Source organism: Oenanthe melanoleuca, chromosome 14 (genome assembly GCF_029582105.1).
Source record: "Oenanthe melanoleuca isolate GR-GAL-2019-014 chromosome 14, OMel1.0, whole genome shotgun sequence".
NCBI lineage: Eukaryota > Metazoa > Chordata > Aves > Passeriformes > Muscicapidae > Oenanthe > Oenanthe melanoleuca.
In genome coordinates, this window is record NC_079348.1 from 8,152,116 (window position 1) to 8,176,952 (window position 24,837).

Consider the following 24,837-nt stretch of genomic DNA (forward strand, 5'->3'; position numbering starts at 1 on the left):
GCTCAGTGGAAAAGCTCCCAGTTGTGAGGAGAGCAGCTTGTGCTGCAGGACAGGCTCCCCTTGGAGCTGCTTAACCCACAGGGATCTGCCAGAATTGGGCACAGAAAGATAAAAGCAGATGATAATTTGTATATATTTGATATATGGATAAAGTTCAGCCAGCATGGAGGCTGGTTGAGAGATTTTTAAATAAAAAAAATGTATTTCAGCAGAAAATGTGCTAAATTCTACCTTTTAGAGGCTCTGTAATAATGTAAAATCTTTCTCCACTTCAGTAAAATTGATTTCATAATTAAATGGAGATCAAATTACACACCTTATGAGCACAACACCTGCATTGCTTTGATAACTTGCAATGCTTTGTGATTTTAATTAGAGGGTTCAAATGTCTTTCTGCCTCTTTCCTTCACTGGAAAACTCCCAGTAGAGCAGTGGGGTGTTCTGAGCTGCTGCTGCTTGCTGTCAGAGGCCTCTCAAAGCAACACAAAGCTGCTGCAGTTCAGTATTTTTCTGTACTTCCCTCTGCTCCTGTTATTCTCTTCCCACCTAAAGAATAATTAGTGCTTGGGCTGTTTCAAAGCACCAGCCATCTTGGCAGTGGTGTAGGAGGGAGCTTGGAAGCACTGGGTATCTGCAGGTGTGTTCTGGCTTGGACAGCTAACCAGATCAGCACGTTGTTTTGGTTCCTTTTGGTTTGTTTTGTATTGTTTAGAAGGTTTGTGTGTGCAATGCTAACTCTTAATTGCTTCTTTGAAATAACTTTGGTCCTGCGAGCTGAAATCAATCCAGGAAAAGCTGCTTTAGTGATTTTTTTTCCTTTGTATTTTTTTTTTTTTAATTTTGCTGATTTTCTTTTATATTTTTGTGTGTGCTAATTTTTTGTTTTATTACTATTATTGTTATTATTTTGGAAAACAAATCTTGGCCTTTCAGATTGGTCTTCCAGTCCCTTGTGTGCATAATGGGAAGCCTCCTGTTCTCCAGCCTTTTCCTCAGGACAAAAAGCAAGGCCAGGAGGAGCCTTTGGTCAGCCCAAAGTGGTCAGTGCCTGGAGCAGATCCAAGGTTAAATCCTCCACCTAGGCAGGGCTTCCACAGAGCTTTTTTTGTCAGTGTGGTTCCACTCCCTGTGTGTCTGAGCAGATGCCAGCAGTGCCCGTGTCACTCGTCCTTCCACATGTTCAGGGCTGAATTGTTCTGGGACATTCTAGGAAAGCTGCCAAACTGCAAGGAAATGGCTCCTAGGAAAATTTTCTTATGTCCTCGTAGGCCTCAAGGCACGGGAGCATTGCATTCCAGTACAAGAAAAGCTCCCTTTGTTGCACGCTTGCACAGAGCTGATGTCTCCAGTGAGCTTTTATCCATCCTTTCCTACATCTCTGTAGTTCTGTCTGTCCTGGTAACCAAGGGTCCCTTTCTTCATCCCGTGCCCTGCTTGTCCATCAGCAACAATTGGAAAAAAAGCAGCTGCACTTCCTTGGCCCGAGGCAGGCTGGGAGGGTGAGAGTGATTTATTCCCTGGAAAAAAGGAGCGAGTCTGACGTGCCAAGAGATGCCAGGGCACTCCTTTGCGCATGGCCTTCCATTGAGATCCCGTAGGGAAAAGGCTGGTGCTTGAGAGGAGAGGAGAGGAGTGGAGGGCCCTGGTGTCCCCTCTGCACAGCTCCCGTGCCCGTGTCTCCGTAGAATCCGCCGTGGTGCTGGAGGAGGGCAGCGCCGGGGACATGGAGCTCAGGGAGGCCGAGTCCCCCGCGGGATCCCCCGAGAGCGAGGACGCCGAGACCTCGTGTTCCGAGCACGTCCTGGGCGAGGAGAGGTTTGGGAAAGGCCGGGATTCCTACAGCAGGGTAAGGGCAGAGCCTGGGTGCTGTAAATGGGAGACAAAAGTCTCGATATTCACAAATGATTCAAAATTTAGATTGCTTTATTTCATACAGACAGAGCAACGCAGCGCTGGGGAACGTGAGGGGTCACTGCCCACGTCACGCTCTGCCTAACTTCGGTTTTACAGCTTCTTTTATAGTCTGGTTTTCTTGTAGCAATCAATAATTGTTATTTTTTTGTTGCCATAATTTTACCAGGTAAGCAGTGGTGGTCAAAAACCATCTGTGGGACTTCTGGGTGACATGAAGTCTCATAGATAGCCATCTGGTCTTGGTAGATAAGGAATGGCAGAAGTCTGGTCTCAGTAGATAGGCTGCAATTGATTACACAAAGGCAGGAAATCTGATTTTGCAAAATCTGTTGGGCTGTGTGAAAGTCTTGTTTTGCAAACTGTTAGTGGATACAACTTATTTAGAAAACATAATAGTCATAACAGGGAGATTTAAAACAGATTGATTTAATAATATTTTCTCTAGTGTCATTCTTTATTTCAGACTTAAGTATTCTGGTTTATACAAACCCCAATACTTCTATAATTAACAGGAATCTTTTATCAATTATCACACTGGGCGAGCAGGGAGGGGATTGGCCATGGATTCCCTCATGGTGCCCTCACAAACACTGATGGCGCTGGGGGAGACTGGGGTGAAAATCCCCATTTTACCAGGGATAAAACACATTGCTTTGTGCTCCTTCCCGCTCGCCTTTCCTTGGAAGTGTTGGGGTGCCTTGAGCCTGGCTGTCATTTTGGATCATTTTGGAAGGAATCCTTCCCTGTGAGGGTGGGGAGGCCCAGAGGAACCGTGGCTGCCCCTGGATCCCAGGCCTGGTTGGACACTGGGGCTTGGAGCAACCGCAGGATGAGCTGTTCTATATCCCAACCCAAACTGTAAAACTTGTTGATCTCGGTGGAACCTCCAAGTGTTACTGTATATGGGTTATGGAGAGGCGAAAGGACACAGTAACATGGCGCTCTCTTGCATGGTGCAAGAAAGAACAAGAAAGAGCAATTTATTGAAGGAAGCCATTGCTTTAAATAAGACACTTCATGCATAACAAAATACAGTTCATTGGTTAGAGAAGAAAACACTTCTTGTCCCAGGCTTTCTCACGGATCCAGCAGGTGTTTATCTTTGTTATAGTTCCTGTTCTTGTGTTTAGAGTAGAGAAAGAGGCTCTAGCTTGGGAAAAATCCCAGCCGGGCCTGAGAAAGCCAGACTGGAAAAACCCTTTAAGATTCTCCCTGGGCCTGTAATGGCCACAAAAACTGTTAATCTTTTCTCAATTTTTTGATTGGCAGTCCTCCTCCACGTCCAGCCAGGAGGAGAAGTCGGTGCGGTCGGAGGAGCTGGCGGAGGGCGCGATCCCCATCGGGCGGGAGGAGGGCCGCGCCCTGGAGGAGCTCTCCTTCCAGCCCTCGCAGCCCCTCAGCAAGTCCAGCTCGTCCCCGGAGCTGCAGACCCTGCAGGAGGTGCTCAAGGACGCCGGCGGCCGCGAGGCGCCCCGCAGGCTCAGCACCGACGTCAAGTCCAAGTCGCAGTCGGGGAACCTGGAAGGGGAAGGGCTGGGGGGCGGCTGGCCGGGCCGGGGCGAGGGCGGCGCGGCCGGGCCGGGCTCCGCCGGCGGGGCCGGCAGCTCCCCGCGCTCGCCCTCGGGCCACCGGCCCCGCGGATACACCATCTCCGACTCCGCCCCGTCCCGGCGCGGCAAGAGGATCGACAGAGACGCCTTCAAGGGCCGGGCGGCGGCGTCCAACGCCGAGAAGGTGCCCGGGATAAACCCCAGGTGGGTGCAGGGCCCCTGCGCGGCTCCAGCAGGGCTCCCTCGGGGGGTCTGCAGAGCATCTGATCGAAAAATTAATTATGTGGTAAATGAGAAACAAAAGTCTCGATATTCAGCAAAATTTAGATTGTTTTATTTTATATAGACAGAGCAATGCAGCGCTGGGGAGCGTGAGTGGTCACTGCTCACTCCGTGCTCTGCCAAACTTCTGTTTGCAGCTCCTTTTATAGTCTGGTTTTCTTGTTGTAATCAATAATTGTTATTTTTTTGTTATAATTTTGCCAGGTAAGCAGTGGTGGTTGAAAAACATCCATGGGACTTCTAGGCAACATGAAATCTCTGGACGATTTGTCAAGTCTCATAGATAACCATCTGGTCTTGGTAGAAAAGGAATGGCAGAAGTTGGGAAGTCTGGTCTCAGTAGATAGGCTGCAATTGATTACACAAAGGCAGGAAATCTGATTTTGCAAAATCTTTCAGGCTGTGGAAAAGCCTTGTTTTGTAAACTTACTTAGAAAACATAATATTCGTGATGGGGATTTAAAACAGAATTACTTTAATCATATATTTCCCTTTAGATAACGCATGGATCAAGATAAGTTTCTTCTTTCTGGTTTATAGAAACTCCAAAACTTCTATGATTAACATAAATCTTTTATCAATTATCACTTTTTTTTTTTTTTAATTAAGTTTTTATTTTTTGTTTAAATTCTGCTATATTTAGGAGCTGATATTGACCTGTTGAATTTTGGACCAAATGAATTTTGGAGTTACGAAACAGAACTCCCAAATGTTGAAAGAAAGGGATGGATTAAGCACAGTTTCCTCCTGTACTTAATGTACTTAATTTAGGGGCTGTGGTTTGACCACAGGTTACCCAGGGTTAATTTTGTTGTGAACAGGATGGATTGCTGGTTTTGCATTTCAAGAAATAGAATGTACAAAAGCTTTAGAAGGCAGAGTTGTAATAGTTGCTTTTTGAACCTGGGATATTGTTAGCTGTGCAAAATTGCATGATGAGACAATTTTTGCCTGATTGAGGGCACACACATATGTCAGTACAATCATGTGTCTGAGAGCCCCCATGTGTCTAGAAATGCCCCCAGAGCTGTGGAGGGCATTCCTGCTCCTCCATTCCATGCCTTTGAACAGGGAATTTGTGTGCCTGCTGCTGTTTGACACATCATTGTTTTTCTGACAGGGGTCTATTGCAAACTGCAGGTAGTCCAGGCACTCAGAGTGTCTCTAAAATATGAATAATAGCCTGTTAGCATTTTAATTCCTCCCATTTTTCTGCTGTACACAATGTTCTTACCTCCAACAGATCAAAACTGACTTTTTATGGTAACAGACTTTTCCCTCCCTCTCTCCTTCAGCTTTGTGTTTTTACAGTTGTACCACTCCCCCTTCTTTGGTGATGAAAACAACAAGCCCCTCCTGTTGCCAAATGAGGTAGGCAAGCAGATGTATAAATCCTTAATTTTTTTAACTTCATTACCTTCTTGGAATGTAGATGATAGTTACAAACATTCATCTCAGGTGCTGCAGTTTAAAGGTGTTTCCTACCAGCAGTGCCATGGGTGGGAGGTCTCTGAATTGGGGTTGTGGAGGGGATTTTTTAAAGTTCCCAGAATGCTGGGATGGTTTTTGCTGGGAGGGACCTCCCTGGGCAGGGACAGCTCCCAGCAGCTCAGCTGGGGTCCCTGTTCTGGTTGCAGACGTTTGAGAGGTCGGTGCAGCTCCTGGATCAGATCCCATCCTATGACACACACAAGATTGCAGTGCTCTACGTTGGGGAGGGCCAGGTGAGTGTGTGCAGGGCCCTGAATCCTGATGGAGTGTTGGAACCTCTGCAGCTGTGGGGTTCTCCTGTGGGATTTGCTTTTCCTTAGTTTCCTGTGCTAAAAATCAGCGCCTGCATGAGACCTTTCTGTGAGGGCAGTCACGTAATGCCAGGCAGGGATCTGTGGTGCTGGTGCAGTGCTGCTGGCATTGGCACTGAGTGTGACATGGGACATGTCCCTGTCCCCAGAGCAACAACGAGATCGCCATCCTGTCCAACGAGCACGGCTCCTATCGCTACACCGAGTTCCTCACGGGCCTGGGCAAGCTCATCGAGCTCAAGGACTGCCAGCCAGACAAGATCTACCTGGGTGGCCTGGATGTGTGTGGGGAGGATGGGCAGTTCACCTACTGCTGGCACGATGACATCATGCAAGGTGAGCTGGAAGGATGCTTGGTGTCTCCTCAGCTGAGCTGCCTTTGCACTGGTTCCTTCCCAGGGAGGTCGTGAGAGTGTCCTGAGCTCTGATCCCCTCCTGTTCTCTCTGGGACCTCTACAAGCCACATGCTAAAAGTTCAGGCTGAAACATTCCTGCCTTAGCAAAAAAAAAAAAAAAAAATCACACCAGTTTGATAATGATCTGCCCTGAAATGATCTGCTCTGTAAATCTGTGACATGATCAGCTCTTTAAAGGTTTGGTTTAGCACTTTAGCTGGCTGTCCCCAGCTGCTGTAAAGGCTGTTCACTGAGGTTGGTGACAATATTGCTGTGCTTCTCTGAAGGGCAGTTCAGAGCAGGGGCTGTCACTGCTGTGGCCATGGCTCATGTCACTGCAGTGTCACCCAGCCCCTGCAGCACCAAGCAGTGCAGAAATCATCCAGGATCCAGCTGGATGTGGTGAACTTCCCAAATTTTTCCACACAGCTCTGTGCTTATCTCATGGAGTACAGTTCCATGGGGTGGCTGCAGAGGCTCTGCAGAGCCCAGTTAGGGCAAGGCCTGGTTTAAGCTCTTTTGCCTCTTTCCTCCCTGGCCCAGGGTCTCCTCCCTGTGGTGCTGTGGTCCTTCCCACTGACTGCTCTCCAGGGACCTCTGCAGCATCCAGTGAGACTGGATTCACCTGTCACTAACAGTGACAAACCCTATCAAGGGAGCACAGTTTGTATTTTTCTTACTGGCATGTGACCATTGCTGCTTCCCAGCCCAGCCTAAGGATCTCTGTTTTCCCTCTCCAGCCATTTTCCACATTGCTACTCTGATGCCCACAAAGGATTTGGATAAATACCGCTGTGACAAGAAGAGGCACCTGGGGAATGATTTTGTTTCCATTGTTTACAATGATTCTGGAGAGGATTTTAAACTGGGCACAATAAAGGTAGGGGATTTTCCTCCTGGGTGTGTTACAGCAGGAGCACAGGGTTCTAAACCTTCATGTGTGTGGGTGTTACCCTAAAAACTGTGGGGATTTTGGGGGGAGCTGTTGGCTGTGCTTGGTTCACTGGTGTGTGTTTATGGCATTCACAAACCACAATGCTGCCAGGGAAATGTTTCTGACTCTTGCATTGGCTTCTCCTCAGGGGCAGTTCAATTTTGTGCATGTGATCATCACCCCCCTGGACTATGACTGTAACCTGGTGACGCTGCAGTGTCGGAAAGGTGGGAATTCCTCAGCCTTTGCTGGGCTGGGGGTTTGTGTTTCCAGAGTTAAAACTTCCCAGGAGAAACTCTCTGAAACCAGTTTGCCCAGTTCCATCTGGGTTTGCCCTGCTCGTGTTGTGTTCAAGCTCAGGACCCAGAGCCAGCAGATCCCTCCAGCAGCTGCTTGGGAATGCTGCAGGACAGAGAGGCTTCAGCAGTGCTAGTGCAGTTGTTTCACCAAAGGGGCACTTCTGGGTGGTTTTGGCTCACACTTTGGTTCATGTGAGAGCCCAGCAGACTCTCCCCAAACCTTTATGGAGCAGCCAGAATTTGGGAACCAGTTGTGTTAAACTGCAGAGCATGTTCTGTTAGAGTGGGAGCTGTGGAGCTTGTGGGGACTTGGCTGATAAAATTCCTCAGTTTTATTTGATTTAGATATTTAGTTACTGGCAACTTTTTGCTGCTTCTTAACTGTCTTACAATAATTTTTTTCTTTAACTGAAGACATGGAGGGTCTGGTGGACACGAGTGTTGCCAAGATCATCTCTGACAAGAACCTGCCCTTCGTGGCCCGTCAGATGGCCCTGCATGCCAATGTGAGTACCCCCAGCTCCCTGACTTCCAGCTGCTGCCTTGGCCCATCCCCAGCTCCCAAAAAACAGGCAGGGCCTGCTGAAGCAAAGAAACAACTTCTCTACTTGACCTTGAAGCCAGAGTTGGCACCTGAACAGTCCTAACTCAGAGCTGGATTGCAGTTGCTGTCAAACTGCACTGAAAAACAGGATTAATTTTATTGTTGTGGTTACGTTAGTGTGGCTCCTGTCTTTCTCTGCTTGTCCCCACCCTTCCCACCCCAGATGGCTTCCCAGGTGCACCACAGCAGGTCCAACCCCACGGACACCTACCCCTCCAAGTGGATCGCCAGGCTGCGCCACATCAAGAGGCTGCGGCACCGGGTGAGTGCAGCTGCTCTGGGGGGACTGGCCTTGGCTGAGCCCGGCTCTTACTGCACTGAGGCAGCAAAAGCAGCTGGCAGAGCTTGCTGAGGGAGAGGAGGGCTGTGTGTACGGAGATTAGAATCCACCTGGTCATGAAATCACAGTTTGTGTTGGAAGGGACCTTAAGGATCATCCAGTTCTCTTCTGGTAATGTCAAAGAAACTGGCAGTAAGGGCTTTGGGAAGCTTAATCCTGGAATCCCAGAATCGCTGGTGTTGGAAAAGCCCTCCCAGACCATCCAGTCCCAGCTGTGCCTGATCCCCACCTTGTCCCCATCCCAGAGCTCTGAGTTTCACCTTCTTTGGACACCTCCAGTGATGGGGACTCCAAACCTCCCTGGGCAGCCCCTTCCAGTGCCTGACCACCCTTTCCATGGAGAAATTCCTGCTGATGTCCAATACCTGGACACAGAGTGGCACTCCCACAGTGTCCTGGTAGCCTGCCCTGCCCAGATGGAGATTCAGAAGAGTTTTGGGGAGAATGGAGCTCACCTGCTCTCCCTTGCCTTTCAGCTCCGTGAAGAGACCCAGTACCAGAGCCCTGGCCTTCCCCTGCAGCTGCACCCCTCTGCCCCCACAAAGCCCCCTCCCCAGGTGGCCCAGGACCCCCCTCCCAGCTATGAGACAGGGCAGAGGAAGAGGCTGATCTCCTCCGTGGACGACTTCACCGAGTTCGTGTAGGGCCGGGCTCGGGGTGTCCCTGCTGGGGCACTGAGGCCATGGAGTTGTGTTCCCTGCCTGCTGCTCCCTGCACTGCATGGACACAGGGATGGGGAGCTGGAGCCTGCCTGCTCCTTGCATGTGGACTTGGCACTGAACCTGCCAGGAGCTTTGGGTGCCCCTGAGGATGACACTGGATACCCAGCAGAACCTCCCAGAGGACCAACCTGGTTTGGTTTATTTTGAGCTGTTTCAAAGCTGCTCTGTTGGGAAACTTCCCTGCAGAACCTTTCTTTGGACTCCTTCCATACCAGCTTCTGGTGGAAGCAGACAAAGGATGATAGTGTGCAGATCCTCAGTGAAGAAGGTACAGCAATTGTGGGATTTTTGAGGACTTTATTGGGAATGAAGTATGAAATATTGAAAATCCTGTTGCTATTTCTGAGCACCCCAGAATCCCAGCTCCTCCCTGAACCCCGGGGTTTGTCAGCACTTGGACTCTACAGGCTCTGACTTGTTCAGCTGCCAGATCTGCAAAGAGTTAATTTGGGTTCTCTCTGCTGCTTAAGTTCCCAAGGTTTGTCTTCATTTTTGCCATCTGCAGAACTTCCCCTGGTTGCAGGAATGCTGGGGTGTCTCATCCTTCCCCATGCACCTGATAAATCCATTTTTGACTGCTGACAAGTCTTGGGGCATTGTCTCCCCACAAGTTTTGCTTATTCCCTGACAGGGAAGCTCTCAGGGGAGACTGAAGCAGTTCAGTTGGAGCTTCCAGGGCAGGTGGGCACAGCTGGAATGGGATTTGCAGCCCTTCCTGAGGCAAGGAGGGCACCACACACTACACCACCCAACTGGGAGGCACCTTGTAAGCTGGACTATACTGTGAGAACTTCATCTCCTGCTGTGTCCATGAGGGGGAAGCGTGGATTTGGGAATGAAGACAAGTGCAATGTGCACGTGGGACTGTGAAGGGACAGGTGAGGGGACAGAGGGACAGCCCTCACCTGTGCAGGTGTGTGGGAACACCAAGTGTCCGTTGTGTTCGAGTGTTTGAGTTGTAAAGGAAATAAAGTATTTGTCTGATCTTGATGTGCTGGCAAAGTTCAAGTCTTTCCTTCTCGTGTAAATCCTTCCTCCTTCCCTGGTTTCCTTTCCCAGCCTGTGCTGCTCATGGAACCACCTCCCACCCCACAGGGATTCCTGGCTGTGTTCCAGTCCCTGGACTGGGATATTCCCTGGGGATATTCCCTCTGCTGGGAGGGGACTTTTCTGTCAGCCTTGTCCTTGTGCCACCCCCAGTGAGCTCATTCATTAACATCAGCCCTGACAGGATAGAGGATAAAAGAAAGTGTAGTAATTAATTAAAATTATGGATGCAGAGAGAATGAGGGTGGGGTGGAGAGGAGTGTCTGGAGCATGACAAAACCACCTGAGCCAGGTTTTAGCAGTCAGTGTTTATTTGACTTTGTCACTTTGTAAGAAACATCCCCACAGTTACAAAATACACCATTTTTGTTTGCAGTGAAATGCTGACCAGACAGGAACCGTTGGCATTTTGGTCACAATCGTTATTAAAAAAAAAAAAAAAAAAAAAAAAAAAAATAGAAAAAATAAGGCACTTACAGAAGTCCCTCCCTCTCCCTTGGAACAAATGGATGGGGGTTTCATTTTTCATTTCAGCAGCTTGATCCTGATACATCATTGTGAGATTCAAGGCAATAAATAAGGCACCATCTCTCGGTGACTACAGACAGAAAAATATACATTCAGGGGGATTTATGGGCTTTGAGTCAAGTTTATTGCTGTGAGGGTGCAGTCCATGACTGAGCCTGAGCTGGGCCATGGAGAGGACCCTGGGACGCTGCTGGAGCTGGCACAGGAGCTGCTGCACTGAGAACTGGAGTGCTGGAAGCTGTGGGTGCTGCCCACCACGCAGGGCTGGGCTTTTCAACAACTGTGGGTGGCAGAGCTGCTCTCCATACTTCAGGGAAGTAGGGCAGTTGTCTGATCCCGTTTCTGCTCCTCTCTGAGCAGGAGGAGCACTTGGTAAAGTCACACACACACCGAGTCACACTCACACACAGGGCAAGGAACAGGCACTGGGGAACAAAAATCCAGATGGATTTGGGGAGCATCTTTGTTCCAGCTGCCCCTTAGCTTAGGAATGGCTGCTCAAAAACATATGGGGCCTGCTGGCCCCTCCTGCCTCTGTCTCCTTCCCTCCTACTCACAACCTCTTCTAATGAGTGCACTCCAGCTGAGAACTGACCTTTGTAACAGGAACTGAACTTTTTGGCTCTTCAAGAGACTTCCAAGACCTGCTTGGTTCATTTGGGACACTTCAAACATTGAATATTCCCACAGAGCCCTTGGGGTGGCTGGGTCTGTCACACAGGTGAGAGGGGCTGTGTCAGGGCAGGTGTGTGGGGAAAGGAGCTTTGGAGCTGGAGGGGCTCCAGCCCTGAGGATATCCCAGGTCTCTGGGGCTCCTCACCACTTCTCTTACTGCCTTGATTTGGGGACACAGCTCTGGCACTGTCCCTGTCACCAAAAAGGAGCCATGGACATGTGCCAGAGCTGAGCCTGGTGCTGTGCTGCCTGGGAAGTTAGAGGAACAAAAAAATCCAAGGCAAATAGCTTTCTATCTCTAACTTGAAAACCAGGGTTTTTTTCTGAGCACAAAGCTGACCAGCACCTGGTCCCAGCCCCGGGCTCAGCCTGCAGCTGCTGGTTCTCCCTGCTCCAGCCACCTCCCTGTCCCACTCCTGCCCTCTGGGCCCTTCTCTGCCCTCTCCCACCCTGTCCTGGTGACCAGGATTGCATTTCTACCCTCTGTGCCCTCTGCTCTCCCAACACCTCCACGCTGACCAAGCACCACCTCACTCATCTTCTCCTGCCCTCATCCCTTCACAACGTTTCTAACAACATCTGTCCTGCACAGCACCTGAGTTTTCCAAAGTTAACTTACACCTGTCCCAAAGGCATCCCAGAGCAGCCAGAGTCTCCTGCAACCCCAAGGGAGCACACAGATGCTGGAATGAAATCTCCACAAGTACCCAGCACAGCTGGGCTGCAGGGGAGGCTCAGGAGGGGATGGAGCAGTGCAAGTGCTCCCACCTGGAAAGTCTCCCCTGCCCTGCAGCTCTGCCCCCTTCAGCCTTCCATTCCAGCTTCTCACCTGTCCAGAGCATGGAGCAGGTTCTGGAACACACAGAGGAGCCCTCTGGGGACTTTTCCCCATCCACCTGTGGCCACTGCCCCGAGCCAGCCCAGGAGAGCACACACACCACACACACACAGACACCCAATCCTTATATACACGGGACATTCCCAGGAAGAAGCACTTAATACATCCTTTAAATAACTCTGACAATAGTGTTCTGTCTCCTATCTACATGTTTCAAACACGGTACCGATGCTATGAAAATATAGCAAACATACAAAAATATATACATTTAAAAACCAAACAAACCCCATATAAATTACTTACAATAGCCATAAAGTTGAAATGGGGCTGAGGAGGGGAGGGCAGCCCCTGGGGGGGCTTCAGGCACCCCCAGGCTGTGATCTGGGGGGCTCCATGGCACAGGCCAGCTGTAGCCCAGCAGCTGTAGCCCAGCACATGGTGAATCCCAGCTGGCAGGGCTGGAGGGACCCCAAAAAGATCTCCCTCAGGGCTTCACCTGCCTCCTTTGTGCTCAGGGAAGGTGCTGGCACAGCTGCCTGAGCTGGGGCTGCACTCCCCTCCTCCCTGCCCATTTCAGTTTATGATTTAAACAAACAAAATACTGCTTTTGTGATATATTATCCCGTTCTTAGCTCGCACGTGTCACTGGTAGCCGAGGAAAGCCTTGTTTAAAGTGCTGGGCAGTACATAGGAACAAGTAAACAAAAAGAAAAATAAAAATACATATACTTAGGGCAATACATTCCTTGGGTTAGAGAAGCCAAGCAGCCAGCGGCGCCTGCACCCCGGGGCCACGGCGGGGGGACAGGACAGGTGGGGACCACAGTGACACCAGCACGTTGGGAACCCCACACTGGGAGTTTGGGAACCCCAGGACCCCACACTGGGAGTTGGGAACCCCACACTGGGAGGTGTTTGAGGCAGCCCAGGGGTCTCTTCGTCCCCAGCTCGCTGCAATGTCCTTTGTTTTAAATATTGGATTTCTTTAAATACAAATAATAGTACCAATTTCTGGAGGATAAAAGTAGCCAATACTGGAAATTAACTGCTCTGGGTGTAGATAGCATTTCTCTATATATCTATTTATGCTTAAAAAACCAAGGTGGGTTAAATACCTTCTCAAAAGCTGTCGCTTTCCTCCACAGTGCATCTGGTCGACAAAAATCCAAGACTTGGTTTAAACCTTCAAGGCCTGGGGCTCTCCTCTCCCTTTCCCATCCGGCACAGCCAGCAGGGAAGGGGGGGAGCTTTGTCCCGTCCCCCTGTGCCCACCCCAGCCCCACCTGTGGCCAGTTACAGCCGGGGGCATGGAACACCCACAGCTGCTCCCTGTGAGCCAGCGGGGATCTCCTGCACCTGCTCATGGGAGAAAGGCTCGGCCTCCTCCCCTTCCATCCTCACCACCGGAATGCTCCCGGCTTCTGGAGCTTCTGGTGGCCGTGCCAGCGGCGTGGCAGGAGAGCCCCCGTGCCCGGCCGGCCCAGCCGCCGCGGCAGCTCCGGGCGGGCACAGCCCACCCTCGGCAAAGCGCCGCCAGGGCATCGCTCCTGCACCCGGTACCGCTCCTGCACCCGGTACCGCTCCTGCACCCGGTACCGCTCCTGCACCCGCTACTTCACCGTGGGGTGCACCCTGTTCTTGGCCCGCAGGGGCCGTTTCCTCCTGGCCGCGCACGCCTTGCCCGGTGCCCCCGTGGCCGCGCTGAGCCCCCGGCTGGCCCGCAGCAGCCGGCCCGGCACGGCCCCGGCACCGGCGCGGCACAGGGACGGCGGCTCCGCGTCCGGCCCCTCCGGGGACGGGCCCCGCTCCGAGCAGCCCCCCTCGGGCCCGCGGTGCCTCCTGCGGGCGCGGCGGCTGCGGGAGAACTCCAGCAGGTGCTCGATGCGGGACACGTCCTCCGTCACCCGGTTGACGCGGTCGAACTGCGCCAGCAGCATCTCGAAGAGCGAGAGGAGGCGCTGGATGTCAGCGTCCACCTCCAGGCTGTCGCGGGCGCTCAGCACCAGGCTCAGCCCGTCCAGCTGGCTGGAGGACGTGGAGGCTCTGGAGCTGTCGGAGGCAGCGCTGGGAGTGGGGCCCCGGAAGGATTTGGAGTCGCTGGAGTCTCGGGAGGGCAGCGGCTCCATCCCCTCGAACCTCACTTTGTGCCGGAACTGGGAGGGAAGAGGAGAAAGGGGCAGGGTTAGGGCAGGAGCTGGGAAGTGGGAACATTCCCAGCAGCTCCCAGCTAGTCCTGGTGTGGCAGGCATGGGCTGGACCCCAGATAAAGCCACTGAGGGACTGAGAATTCCAGCTGATGTCTGTACAGCTCCCCATCTCTCTTGGGCCCCCAGGGGTGGCCACTGCTCCAGCCCTTGCCTGCCAGAGGAACGTGGCTGCAGGGAAAGGCTCAGGATGGTGGATGCTGCCCTGTGCCACCGGGCCCCTTTTTCACAGAGCCCCCAGGCTGCCCTCACCTCCTTGGCTTTGCTGAAGCCCATCCACATCTTGAGCCTGCGCACGAACAGCTCGACCATCTCGTAGTCCTGGGGCTCGAAGGCGGGCCGGTAGAGCTCGAAGCGCATCTCGCGGTAGCTGTGGAGCAGCACCGCCGCCAGCAGCCGCAGCAGCAGCCACACCTCCAGCACGATGTAGCTGCTGCAGAAGAGGCAGCAGAGCCCCGAGGCCTCGGGCAGGCAGGGCCGCAGGCTGGCGCTGCCCCGCAGGAGGGCCAGCAGCAGCAGCAGGCTGCTGCCCACGCTGCGGAAGGACTCGGACGAGGAGGAGAAGAGCTGTGCAGGGACAGAGGAGATGTGATGAGCAGGGAACAGCAGCAAAGCATTCCCCTGACCCTCAATATCCCCTCCCACACGGGCCCTGAGGGGTGGCCACAAATGGGCTGGGACAGCCCCTGGCCAGAAGTGCAGGCAGCAGGATGGGCACAGGGGACCCAGAGGCTCTGCTCATGCCATGCCATGGTGAAGGAAAAGGGGCAGCAGGGCCACCAGCAGCCCTTCTGTGAGGGAGGGGGACAGGGGTGGTTACCAGGAAGCCGAGCTGGGCATAGGCCAGGAGGAGGAGAGCAAAGGCCACCCCTGCAGCCATCAGCTCCTTCATGGACTTCTGGAAGGTCTTCCCAAACACTGACCACTGCCGGACGAAGCGCAGCTGCTGGGCAGCCTGGGAGGGGAGAGCAGGGAGTTACAGACACAGCAGAGCACAAACACCCCAGTCTGCAGAATCATCCCATCAGCCACACTTGGCTGAATTCCCCAAGGGAATGGAGGGCCCAGAGACCCAAAGTGCACAGCCGACACAGTGTGGCCTCCTCCCCTGGCAGGGCTATGCACAGGAGGGCCACGAGCTGCTCCCCCAGCCCAAGCGTACCTGCACGGTCAGGAGGAAGAGGAGGGACGCGGCCAGGCTGCTGAAGACAGAGCTCAGGAAAGCCACCTGGTAGAAGTTGGTGAAGCCCCTGCGGTTGCTGAGGTACCTGAGCCACTGCTGGTCAGCCAGGGTGGCCTGGCTGAGGTGCACCAGCACCGTGCACGTGGTGAGCAGGATGAAAACCCACTGGCTGTAGTTGTCCCACAGGGTGAAGTAGGCTCTGCCTTCCTTCTTGATGGCCAGAGACTCTGAGACCACGAAGTAAACCACAAACAGCATAAGGAAAACCTGGGGGAGGAACAGAGAGGTCACCAGGAGACAGGTTATGGAGAGATAACCAGGAGAGGAGGAATGGACAGGTTACCAGGAGATGAGAGGACAAGCCCCGACTGCTGTGCTGGACTGGGTGACAGCAAAATCCCCCCCAACCCAGGCCAAGCTCCACCACCGCACACCTGGAGCACCTCCTGCATCCTGCCCTGTCTTCCTCACTCATGCACAGCCCCAGCCCCTCCTCAAGCTCCCCAGTGCCTACACCCAGTGCCCCTGGGGCAGGGTGGCACCACACCCAGGCAGGGTGACAGAAGTGGGGACAAGCGGCCTCAGGCAGAGCAGCTGGAGTGACCAGCCTGGGTGAGGGGCCCAGAGCCCCCCTGCAGAGGGCACAGGGTGCAGGGGAGGCCCCACACTGACCATCATGAGGAGCTGCAGGGTGACGCCCCCGCTGAGCCGCAGCAGGGGGAAGGGGCTGATGGTGACAGCGGCGATGGCCTGGCCAGCCCCAGGGAACTCCAGGCGCAGGGTGACAGCCACGTGCAGGTCCACGCTGGGGTTGTACTGCAGCAGCTCCACAAACACTGCCCGGCTCCTGCAGAGGGACAGCAGCAGCTCAGGGGCTGGGACAGCACCAGCTCTGGGGCCACTGCTGGGTGGGACATGGATGCTGTGCCCTGAGCAGCACCCCTGAGGAGCCCAGGTGACAGCAGGACACTCCCTCTGGCCCTGTCACACTCACATGTTGTCGATCCACGTGTGCTGCTGCAGGAATTCCAGCTGAGCACGGCTCTCCTCCAGGGACGGGCCCAGCTCCTGCACATAGCCACTGCTGTCATAGAAGGAGATGTAGCCCCAGTACCAGATCCTGCAGAGGAAGAGGAGCTGTGGGTGAGGCTGAAGGACACTGCTTGCTCTCCTACAGGAGGCCAGGATCAAGTGTGCAGATGCAGATCCTGCCCCTCAGGATTTATTTCACCAGACAGATTACAGGGGTGCATTGATCCACCTCAGTGTTCCCAACCTCAGAGCAGCCCCGAGCCTTGTGGTGGCCCAGACTTGCATGGAGATGGGGACAAACCAAAGAAACCAAGTGTCATTTATGTCCTGCCCAGGGTGCAGGACAACCTCCTGTCACCTCCTTGAGCAGAAATCTGGGCTGCTGGGTTTCCCTGCCCTGTCTGTGCAGAGCTGAACCCTCTGCCTCCAGAACAGCACAACGCTGCTGCTCAGGCTGTTTGGAATTTCTGTGTCCATCTGCCCTTTGCCAGGCTCAGAGGCTGAGGTGAGGGCTGGGAACAACTCAGGGCACCTGTAAAGAGCTTAGAGAGATCTGTAAGGGTTCCTGGAGGAGGAGCAGGGGTGGGAACGGGTGAGAGCAGGCAGGGCAGCCCTTACCCTGCCAGGTCAGGTGCTGAGTGTGCCCACGCCGCCGTCTCATTCCCGGCTGTGCTCTCCCAGCCCACTCCATAGTCAGCAGTGGCAAAGCTGTGCTGGTCAGTGCAGCTCCTCTGGGCACTGCCCATGGCCTGCAGGATGTCCTGGGCACTCTGCTGGCACTCAGCTGGAATGAGAACACCCTGTGAGCCCAGCACAGAGCTCACCTTCCCTCCCAACCCCTCCAGGCTCATCCCCATGAGTGCACCAGGGTGAGGGAATCGGCATGCACAAGTCAGGGATTCAGAAAAGGTTTGCTATCAGTAATAAAAATAGAGAGCTGTCCAATTTAGGAGTTATGGTATGTCCATGCCACCAGGTCAGAGTGGATCAGCTGAGTGCAAGTGGAGAACAGAGACATCCCAACTGGCCTTGGGTAACTGTGGACCAGCACTCTGGTCCCTGGATACATCACTGGCTTCAAACTGCCAGAGGGCAGCGTTAGACTGGGAAGGAATCTTTCCTGTGAGGGAGGTGAGGCCCTGGCACAGGGTGCCCAGAGCAGCTGTGGCTGCCCCTGGACCCCTGGAATTGTCCAAGGCCAGGCTGGACGGGGCTTGGAGCACCCTGGGATGGTGAAAGGTGTCCCTGGATGGACTTTAAGGCCCCTCCCAGCCCAAACCATTCCAGGATTCCACGATCCACTGCCCCAGTTCATCTCTGCAGAGCAGAACCACTGTGCTACACCCAGAGCTGCTGATTTCACCCCTCCAGGACTGTCACCCCACACTGTGACAGCAGAGCCACCCTCCCTGCCCTGCCTCCCACCTGTGTGCAGGCGGAGCTGGCGCAGCCGTGCCGTGCCCAGCGTGGTGCTGTGGCTCTCCTGGCCAGAGCCATTGTTGTACAGGTAAGGGAGGAACACCTGAGACATCCACAGCCAGAACTGATCCGACCTGCAGGGGGCAAGGTGAGAGATTGCTGAGTCAAGGGTGCAGAGACCTTGGGGAATGAATAAGCTACACTGATGTGCACTGAGAGCCCAGGGCTTTGCAGTGTCACACCCTCAGCCCAGCAATCCCCAGGGCCAGACTAGGCTGCTGGCAGCTCCCAGGGGTGTGGAAAATCATCTGGGAACATTTAATCCAGTTAAAGTCATGTGCAGAGCAAGGAAAGGAGACTCTAGACAAGATGTCATTTCTGACTCCCATGACCCTGGTCATGGCTACAACTGGTGACTGTAAATTCTGCAGACAGAAAAACTCTTGTCCTTTAGAGCAGCTCCAGAAAGATCAACATCAGCTCCCACAGCCCCTTCCCACTGGGGAAATCACTAAACCTCAGAGAAATTAAACCTCTCAATCCCCAAAGGCCCCTCTGCTCTCCAGGGGAGCAGCAGAACCACAGAGACAAACAGGACTCGCTCACTGCTGTGGAGCTCCCAGCTCCACATGGGCACCAAGGAACCTCTTGTGGGGCAGACTGTGGAGCACAAGCCCAAGAGACAACCCCCCTGAGCCCCCCAGGGCTGGCAGGTACCTCTTGATGAGCAGGAAGTCACTGCTGCCCAGCTGCTGTTTGATGGAGCTCTGCAGGAGGAAGGCTCGGCTGGTGCGGGAGGCGTCGCCATAGTTGGTGAGCAGGACCACCAACAAGAACATCATGTAGATGAGAAAATTCTGGGAAGCAAAGAGTAAAAATGGGATTGCATGGAAGGGCTGGATCCCAATCCTGCAGCACAGCAGTGCTTTCCACAGCAATGCAATAGGATCAGACACAGATTGAGAAACTGAAGCAGAAGCTGGAGCGATGCACTCAGGGAGGAGCCACACTCAGATGTGTCCGAGCCCTGGCCACCAGGCAGCAGGAGATGGCCCACCTTGAGCATCCTGTGCAGCAGTTTGACCTTCCTGGCCTCCTCCTTGGCCTGGAAGAGGGCAAATCCCTGCGGGGGCCGGACTTTGCTGATCCTCTCGGACACGTGTTCCACGCAGGGCTGCTCCACCAAGGTGTCATCCTCCTCTGGGTGCAGCCTCTTGGCAACCAGGGAGAAATAGAGGGCCTCCAGCAGCACCTGGGGCACAGGGAGAGCACTGAGCCTGCAGGGAGCTGTGCCACCTCAGCCTTCCAGCAGCACCTCCCATGGGGCCCTTGGCACAGCACAGCTCCTACCTGGACCTTCAAAACCAAGTGCCACCAACCCTGCCTCTCCTACTGCTGCTGGTGTCCACATCCTACCCTTCCTGAGGGATATGGGGGTGGGAGAGACCATTCAGTGCACACAGTGTCCACTCTGAGCTGATTTCTTTGTGGAAGGGGCTGCCCAGGGCAGTGGTGCATTCACCATGCGTTCAAAACCCACATGGATGTGGCACTTGGGGACACGGTGAACACAGTGGTCCTTGATGAACTTGATAATTTTAAAGGGCTTTTCCAACCTGAACAATTCCATGACTGTGATTAGCAGCTGCACAAGTTAATTCCAGCTGTTAATTCCACATACAGGTCTGTGCTACTGCACTGGTGCCATGCTCACCTTCAGGGGCTCCCAGAGCAGGAATGATGCCAGGAAGCTGAAAATCCCAGAGATGAGCCACATGAGAGCCACGCTGGAGGAGAAGCCCACCCCGATCCAGACGGAGACGCCGGCGGAGGTGGCGAAGAGCAGGAGGCTGATGGCGTGGGCCAGCAGGGAGCACCAGGGCGGCAGCAGGCGCTTCCTGAACGCCTGCTCTGCAACTGGCAGGAGCAGGAGAGGGAGAGCACAGTGAGCATCACTGCAAAGGCTGCCCGTGGGCACAGGAAGGGCTGGGCTCAGCACTCATCCCAGCAGAGAATCACCAGCCCTGGTGAGTTTGGAGGGATCACCCCACACGTTTCTATGAGTGGTGGTTGCAGAGGGTGCAGGGATCAGGGGACACTGCAGGGACTGTCACAGCACAAGTGCTGGCCCAGGCCTTACTGTGACCCTGGCTCCAAGAGAAGCTGGCAGGAAATAACAGCAATATCCCAGGCAGGGAGCAGCCCTTCCTAAGGCTGCTTTTCTATTTTATTTCCCATTTTCCCCACTGTGCCTCCACAGTGCTGTAGTGTGGGATGGGCCCTGTCCCTGCATACCCCGGGGGCACAGCCCTGGTACCTGTCCAGGTGGATCTGGCTGATCTGCTCACTTCCCTGGGAAGAGGTGCCACATTCTGCCCTTTGTCGTTCAGCCTCTGCATCATGACAGTCTCCACCTTGTCCCCGAACACGCTGGACCTGCCAGGCACAGGGGGAGCCTGCTGAGAGCTGTGCCACTGCTGCCTCTGTGCTGAGCAGGCTGGCACCAAGGGGGCTCAATTCCAGTGCCACCACCAGTGCTGGGACATCACACATGTCCCCAAGGCATCAGACACTGCTCTGTGTCTCATGGACAGGGCCTGATATTCCCTCCCTTCCCTTGGGCTGCTGGGCTGACAGCCCTGGTGGTCAGGGTGCCCAGCAGGGTGTCCTGGGCACGGTAACACAACAGAGATTTGGGTAGAATCCCCTTCTCCCTCCCATCAGTGCCATGAAGAGAGCCCTCATCCTAGCACTTAGCCCACAGTCCACAAGCGTTGCAGACGCAGATGTGGCTCTAATGGATGTTCCAGGTGGCTCCTGGAAGGGTGGCAGTGCCCTCCTGGAGCTGTGGCTGTGGAGGCTGCAGGAGCCATGGCCAGCAGGGACAGAGTGACCCATGGAAGTGTCCCAAACCCAGCTTAGTGGGAGTCCCAAACCCAGCTCAGCTCAGCTGGGTGTGAGGGCAGGGGCTGGGAGGCTCTGGCCCCGTGGGGCTCTGCTCCCCAAACACTCACAGGCCTGAGATCAGATCTGTTTCTGCCCTCATGTACGGCCCCAGGTCCTGGGAGTGGGAGATGCCGCTGGCTCCATCTGCCAGGATCTGCCGGATCAGATCCTCATCTGGGAAAGAGAGAGCACAGATAGGGTTGGCAGGAGCTCAGCACCCAGCACCATCCAGGGCATGGCTCAGCCACGTGCAGAAGTTGGGAAGAGGAGAAGGGTCACGGTGATGTCCTCCTTGGGACAGCCGTTCCCTGCTCCTTGTCTATCCCAGCTTAGCCACAGTGCTGGGCAGGGAACTGCTGGTTCAGGTCAAGTTCTTCTCCAGCCACTTCCAGAGGCTCAAGAACAGACTTTGAAACCAGGGAGGAAGTGCTGGTTGCTTGCAGCATTCCCATGGGAACACACCTCTCCTGGCTCCCAGTCTGCTGGCATGGTGCGACCACTCACCAGTGTGATGCCCACCAGGATTTCTGCTGCCCCAGACTAAAATCCCCACTAAGCAGACACAAGCCTCCTCCCCTGCTCTCCAGGGGGTAGCCAGTGGTGCTGGGAGCAGCCCTGCCCCGAGCTGGGGGGCTCACCTGAGGCTGAGAAGTAGCGGGGCTGTCCCTGGTGAATGCCAAGGGACAAAGTGTCCTCCTCGGGGGCCAGCGGGGCCTCGAGCCCCAGGTGGCGGCTGGCCCGGCCTCTCTTCAGCTTCTGGATGGTGTTGCCCATGATGGAGGGGTCACTCAGCAGGTCTGGCCAGCTGAGCAGGGCCTCACTGGAGGGCCACGGCACCAGACTGTGGGAAAACAGGAATGGGGGTGGTCAGGAATGAGGGAAGCATGAAGAAAGGAACCGACTGGGACTATAGGAGTCAAGCCCAGCCCAGCAAAGCACAGACTCAAATCCTGCTGGCCCCATCTCCAGAAACCCACTCACCTCTTGGAGTCCTCCAGGAACAGATCTGTTTTGGTTTGCTCAGAGAAGGCCTGTGGGGAACAGAAGGGTCTCAGGGAGGTGACACAGGTTTGTGCCTGGTTAAGGTACTGAACATCAGCAGTCCCTGAGCTGCTCTCAGCCCTGGGCCCACAGCCCCAGGAGCCTGCCCAGCTGTGAGAAGGGAACAGTTACCTCTGCCTGGAGCCCGGGGAAGGTGGGGAAGGAGCTGTCAAGGATGGAGGAGTCCAGGTAGTTGTCGATCTCCAGGGACTGCTGGTCTGAGTGAGTCACTGTGCGGCTGATGGAGACCTGCAGGGACCACAGGAGGGACAGAGGTGACACTGCCACCGAGACCAGGCACATGCCCATCCTCCACTGCCTCCCAGACACCTGTAGCCACACCCAGGGCCATCCCAGATACAAGCTCCCAAGTCTGAACTTTTCCTGTGTGCTCTCAGCAGCATCAGTCATTTGCTGCTCATCAGTCCCCGAGCAGCTGGCTGCAATACTTAATGGGGCTGCTAATTGTGCTTAACTAGTCGGTAAATCCCCAGCTAAACCCTGCCCAGCTGCCTCAGCACAGCTCTGCTCAGCCAGCTGAGCTTGTGCCCTGGGCAGACATTAGAGAGGCTCCACTGAGCAGCTCCTGGGCTCCTGCCTTGGGCATTTGGGTGTCTGTCACACACACTGAAATCCTGAGGGAGGAAAGGCCTCAACAGCTTCTAAAATCTGCTTTTTGGTGCCTGGGCACTGACAGAGGCCAGCAGTGATCTGAGCTCAGGGAGGGGGGCACAGGCTGGGGAAGGGTCTGGCCCTGGTGCAGCACAACCAGGCAAGTGCAGAGCCCAGCTGGAGAATTGAGGTCCCAGGAAAGGCAGAATTCAGCCTCCCAAAAGCAAACCTGGTGGCCTCCCACCCATGTGAGCAGTGTGCAACCATCCCTCCTCCTTACCTTGCCACGAGCCATCCGGAAGAGAAATAAAATGACCAGGTAGAGAGGATAAACCACCACACTGGACACCAGGCCAACAGCCACCGTGTCCACACTGACGGGGATCAGGCTGGAAACGGCCACGTTGCTGCAGGGGAGCAAGAGGGGGCAGAAACAGGTGTCAGCAGGGACACTTGGGGTGCCCAGGTAAGCAGGCACAAGCAGGAATTCCAGATGTGCAGAGGAGAAAATCAGCCTGAAAACCAGAATCAGACTGGCTTTGGTCATTCATTGTTTGTGACTCCTTAAAATGGGGAGGGCAGACTCAAGGAACAACCAAGGAAGCTCTTCCCAGTGACTGGAAGATGTGACCTGCCCCAATGGGACAGGAGGGCCCCAGGAAGGGTGGGGACACACCTGAGGTGGACACTGCCCACCACAACTGCACACACCTCAGTGCACACTGCCCATCACACACCTGAGGTGCACACTGCCCATCACACACCTCAGTGCACACTGCCCATCACACACCTGAGGTGCATGCTCCCACCACACACCTCAGTGCACGCTGCCCATCACACACCTCAGTGCACACTGCCCACCACACACCTGAGGTGCACACTGCCCACCACACACCTGAGGTGCACGCTGCCCATCACACACCTGGAGTGCACACTGCCCATCACACACCTCAGTGCACACTGCCCATCACACACCTGAGGTGCACACTGCCCATCACACACCTGAGGTGCACGCTGCCCATCACACACCTCAGTGCACACTGCCCATCACACACCTGAGGTGCACACTGCCCATCACACACCTCAGTGCACACTGCCCATCACACACCTGAGGTGCACACTGCCCATCACACACCTGGAGTGCACACTGCCCATCACACACCTGAGGTGCACACTGCCCATCACACACCTGAGGTGCACGCTGCCCATCACACACCTGAGGTGCACACTGCCCACCACACACCTCAGTGCACGCTGCCCATCACACACCTCAGTGCACACTGCCCATCACACACCTCAGTGCACACTGCCCACCACACACCTCAGTGCACACTGCCCATCACACACCTGAGGTGCACACTGCCCATCACACACCTGAGGTGCACACTGCCCATCACACACCCCAAGTGCACACTGCCCATCACACACCTGAGGTGCACGCTGCCCATCACACACCTGAGGTGCACGCTGCCCATCACACACCTGAAGTGCACGCTGCCCATCACACACCTCAGTGCACACTGCCCATCACACACCTGAGGTGCACACTGCCCATCACACACCTGAGGTGCACACTGCCCATCACACACCTCAGTGCACACTGCCCATCACACACCTGAGGTGCATGCTCCCACCACACACCTCAGTGCACGCTGCCCACCACACACCTGAGGTGCACACTGCCCATCACACACCTGAGGTGCATGCTCCCACCACACACCTCAGTGCACACTGCCCACCACACACCTCAGTGCACGCTGCCCATCACACACCTGAGGTGCACGCTGCCCATCACACACCTGAGGTGCACACTGCCCATCACACACCTGAGGTGCACGCTGCCCATCACACACCTGAGGTGCACACTGCCCACCACACACCTCAGTGCACGCTGCCCATCACACACCTGAGGTGCACGCTGCCCATCACACACCTGAGGTGCACACTGCCCACCACACACCTGAGGTGCACGCTGCCCATCACACACCTCAGTGCACACTGCCCATCACACACCTGAGGTGCACACTGCCCATCACACACCTGAGGTGCACACTGCCCATCACACACCTCAGTGCACACTGCCCATCACACACCTGAGGTGCATGCTCCCACCACACACCTCAGTGCACGCTGCCCACCACACACCTCAGTGCACGCTGCCCATCACACACCTGAGGTGCACGCTGCCCATCACACACCTGAGGTGCACACTGCCCATCACACACCCCAAGTGCACACTGCCCATCACATACCTCAGTGCACACTGCCCATCACACACCTCAGTGCACACTGCCCATCACACACCTGAGGTGCACACTGCCCATCACACACCTGAGGTGCACACTGCCCATCACACACCTGAGGTGGACACTGCCCATCACACACCTCAGTGCACACTGCCCATCACACACCTGAGGTGCACACTGCCCATCACATACCTCAGTGCACACTGCCCATCACACACCTGAGG

At 54.8% G+C, this 24,837-nt stretch overlaps 2 protein-coding genes across 9 annotated transcripts in view; one reads left to right on the forward strand and one right to left on the reverse strand.

Annotated features, from left to right (window-relative positions):
* The window catches only part of TSC2 (TSC complex subunit 2), a 33,928-nt gene extending 24,096 nt beyond the window's left edge, over positions 1-9,832 (forward strand). For all 6 annotated transcript variants that reach the window (XM_056503849.1, XM_056503845.1, XM_056503844.1 and 3 more), the window contains 10 exons: positions 1,686-1,846; positions 3,184-3,668; positions 5,042-5,117; positions 5,384-5,470; positions 5,698-5,884; positions 6,684-6,823; positions 7,026-7,104; positions 7,591-7,682; positions 7,944-8,042; positions 8,597-9,832. In XM_056503849.1, coding sequence (XP_056359824.1) covers positions 1,686-1,846; positions 3,184-3,668; positions 5,042-5,117; positions 5,384-5,470; positions 5,698-5,884; positions 6,684-6,823; positions 7,026-7,104; positions 7,591-7,682; positions 7,944-8,042; positions 8,597-8,764 — 1,574 coding nt within the window. In that variant the 3' untranslated portion in view covers positions 8,765-9,832. The remainder of the gene's footprint in view (positions 1-1,685; positions 1,847-3,183; positions 3,669-5,041; positions 5,118-5,383; positions 5,471-5,697; positions 5,885-6,683; positions 6,824-7,025; positions 7,105-7,590; positions 7,683-7,943; positions 8,043-8,596) is intronic.
* A 490-nt stretch (positions 9,833-10,322) lies between these two features.
* Positions 10,323-24,837, reverse strand: part of PKD1 (polycystin 1, transient receptor potential channel interacting) — a 78,940-nt gene continuing 64,425 nt past the window's right edge. For 2 of the 3 annotated variants that reach the window (XM_056503842.1, XM_056503841.1), the window contains exons 30-47: positions 22,648-22,774; positions 21,888-22,004; positions 21,696-21,745; positions 21,353-21,555; positions 20,783-20,888; positions 20,086-20,204; positions 19,483-19,685; positions 18,826-19,020; positions 18,486-18,625; positions 17,775-17,902; positions 16,968-17,133; positions 16,312-16,437; positions 15,990-16,164; positions 15,297-15,584; positions 14,955-15,089; positions 14,387-14,701; positions 13,550-14,083; positions 10,323-13,513 (exon numbers count right to left, since the gene is read on the reverse strand). In XM_056503842.1, coding sequence (XP_056359817.1) covers positions 13,328-13,513; positions 13,550-14,083; positions 14,387-14,701; positions 14,955-15,089; positions 15,297-15,584; positions 15,990-16,164; positions 16,312-16,437; positions 16,968-17,133; positions 17,775-17,902; positions 18,486-18,625; positions 18,826-19,020; positions 19,483-19,685; positions 20,086-20,204; positions 20,783-20,888; positions 21,353-21,555; positions 21,696-21,745; positions 21,888-22,004; positions 22,648-22,774 — 3,313 coding nt within the window. In that variant the 3' untranslated portion in view covers positions 10,323-13,327. The remainder of the gene's footprint in view (positions 13,514-13,549; positions 14,084-14,386; positions 14,702-14,954; positions 15,090-15,296; positions 15,585-15,989; positions 16,165-16,311; positions 16,438-16,967; positions 17,134-17,774; positions 17,903-18,485; positions 18,626-18,825; positions 19,021-19,482; positions 19,686-20,085; positions 20,205-20,782; positions 20,889-21,352; positions 21,556-21,695; positions 21,746-21,887; positions 22,005-22,647; positions 22,775-24,837) is intronic. The other variant, XM_056503843.1, reaches the window with a different exon arrangement.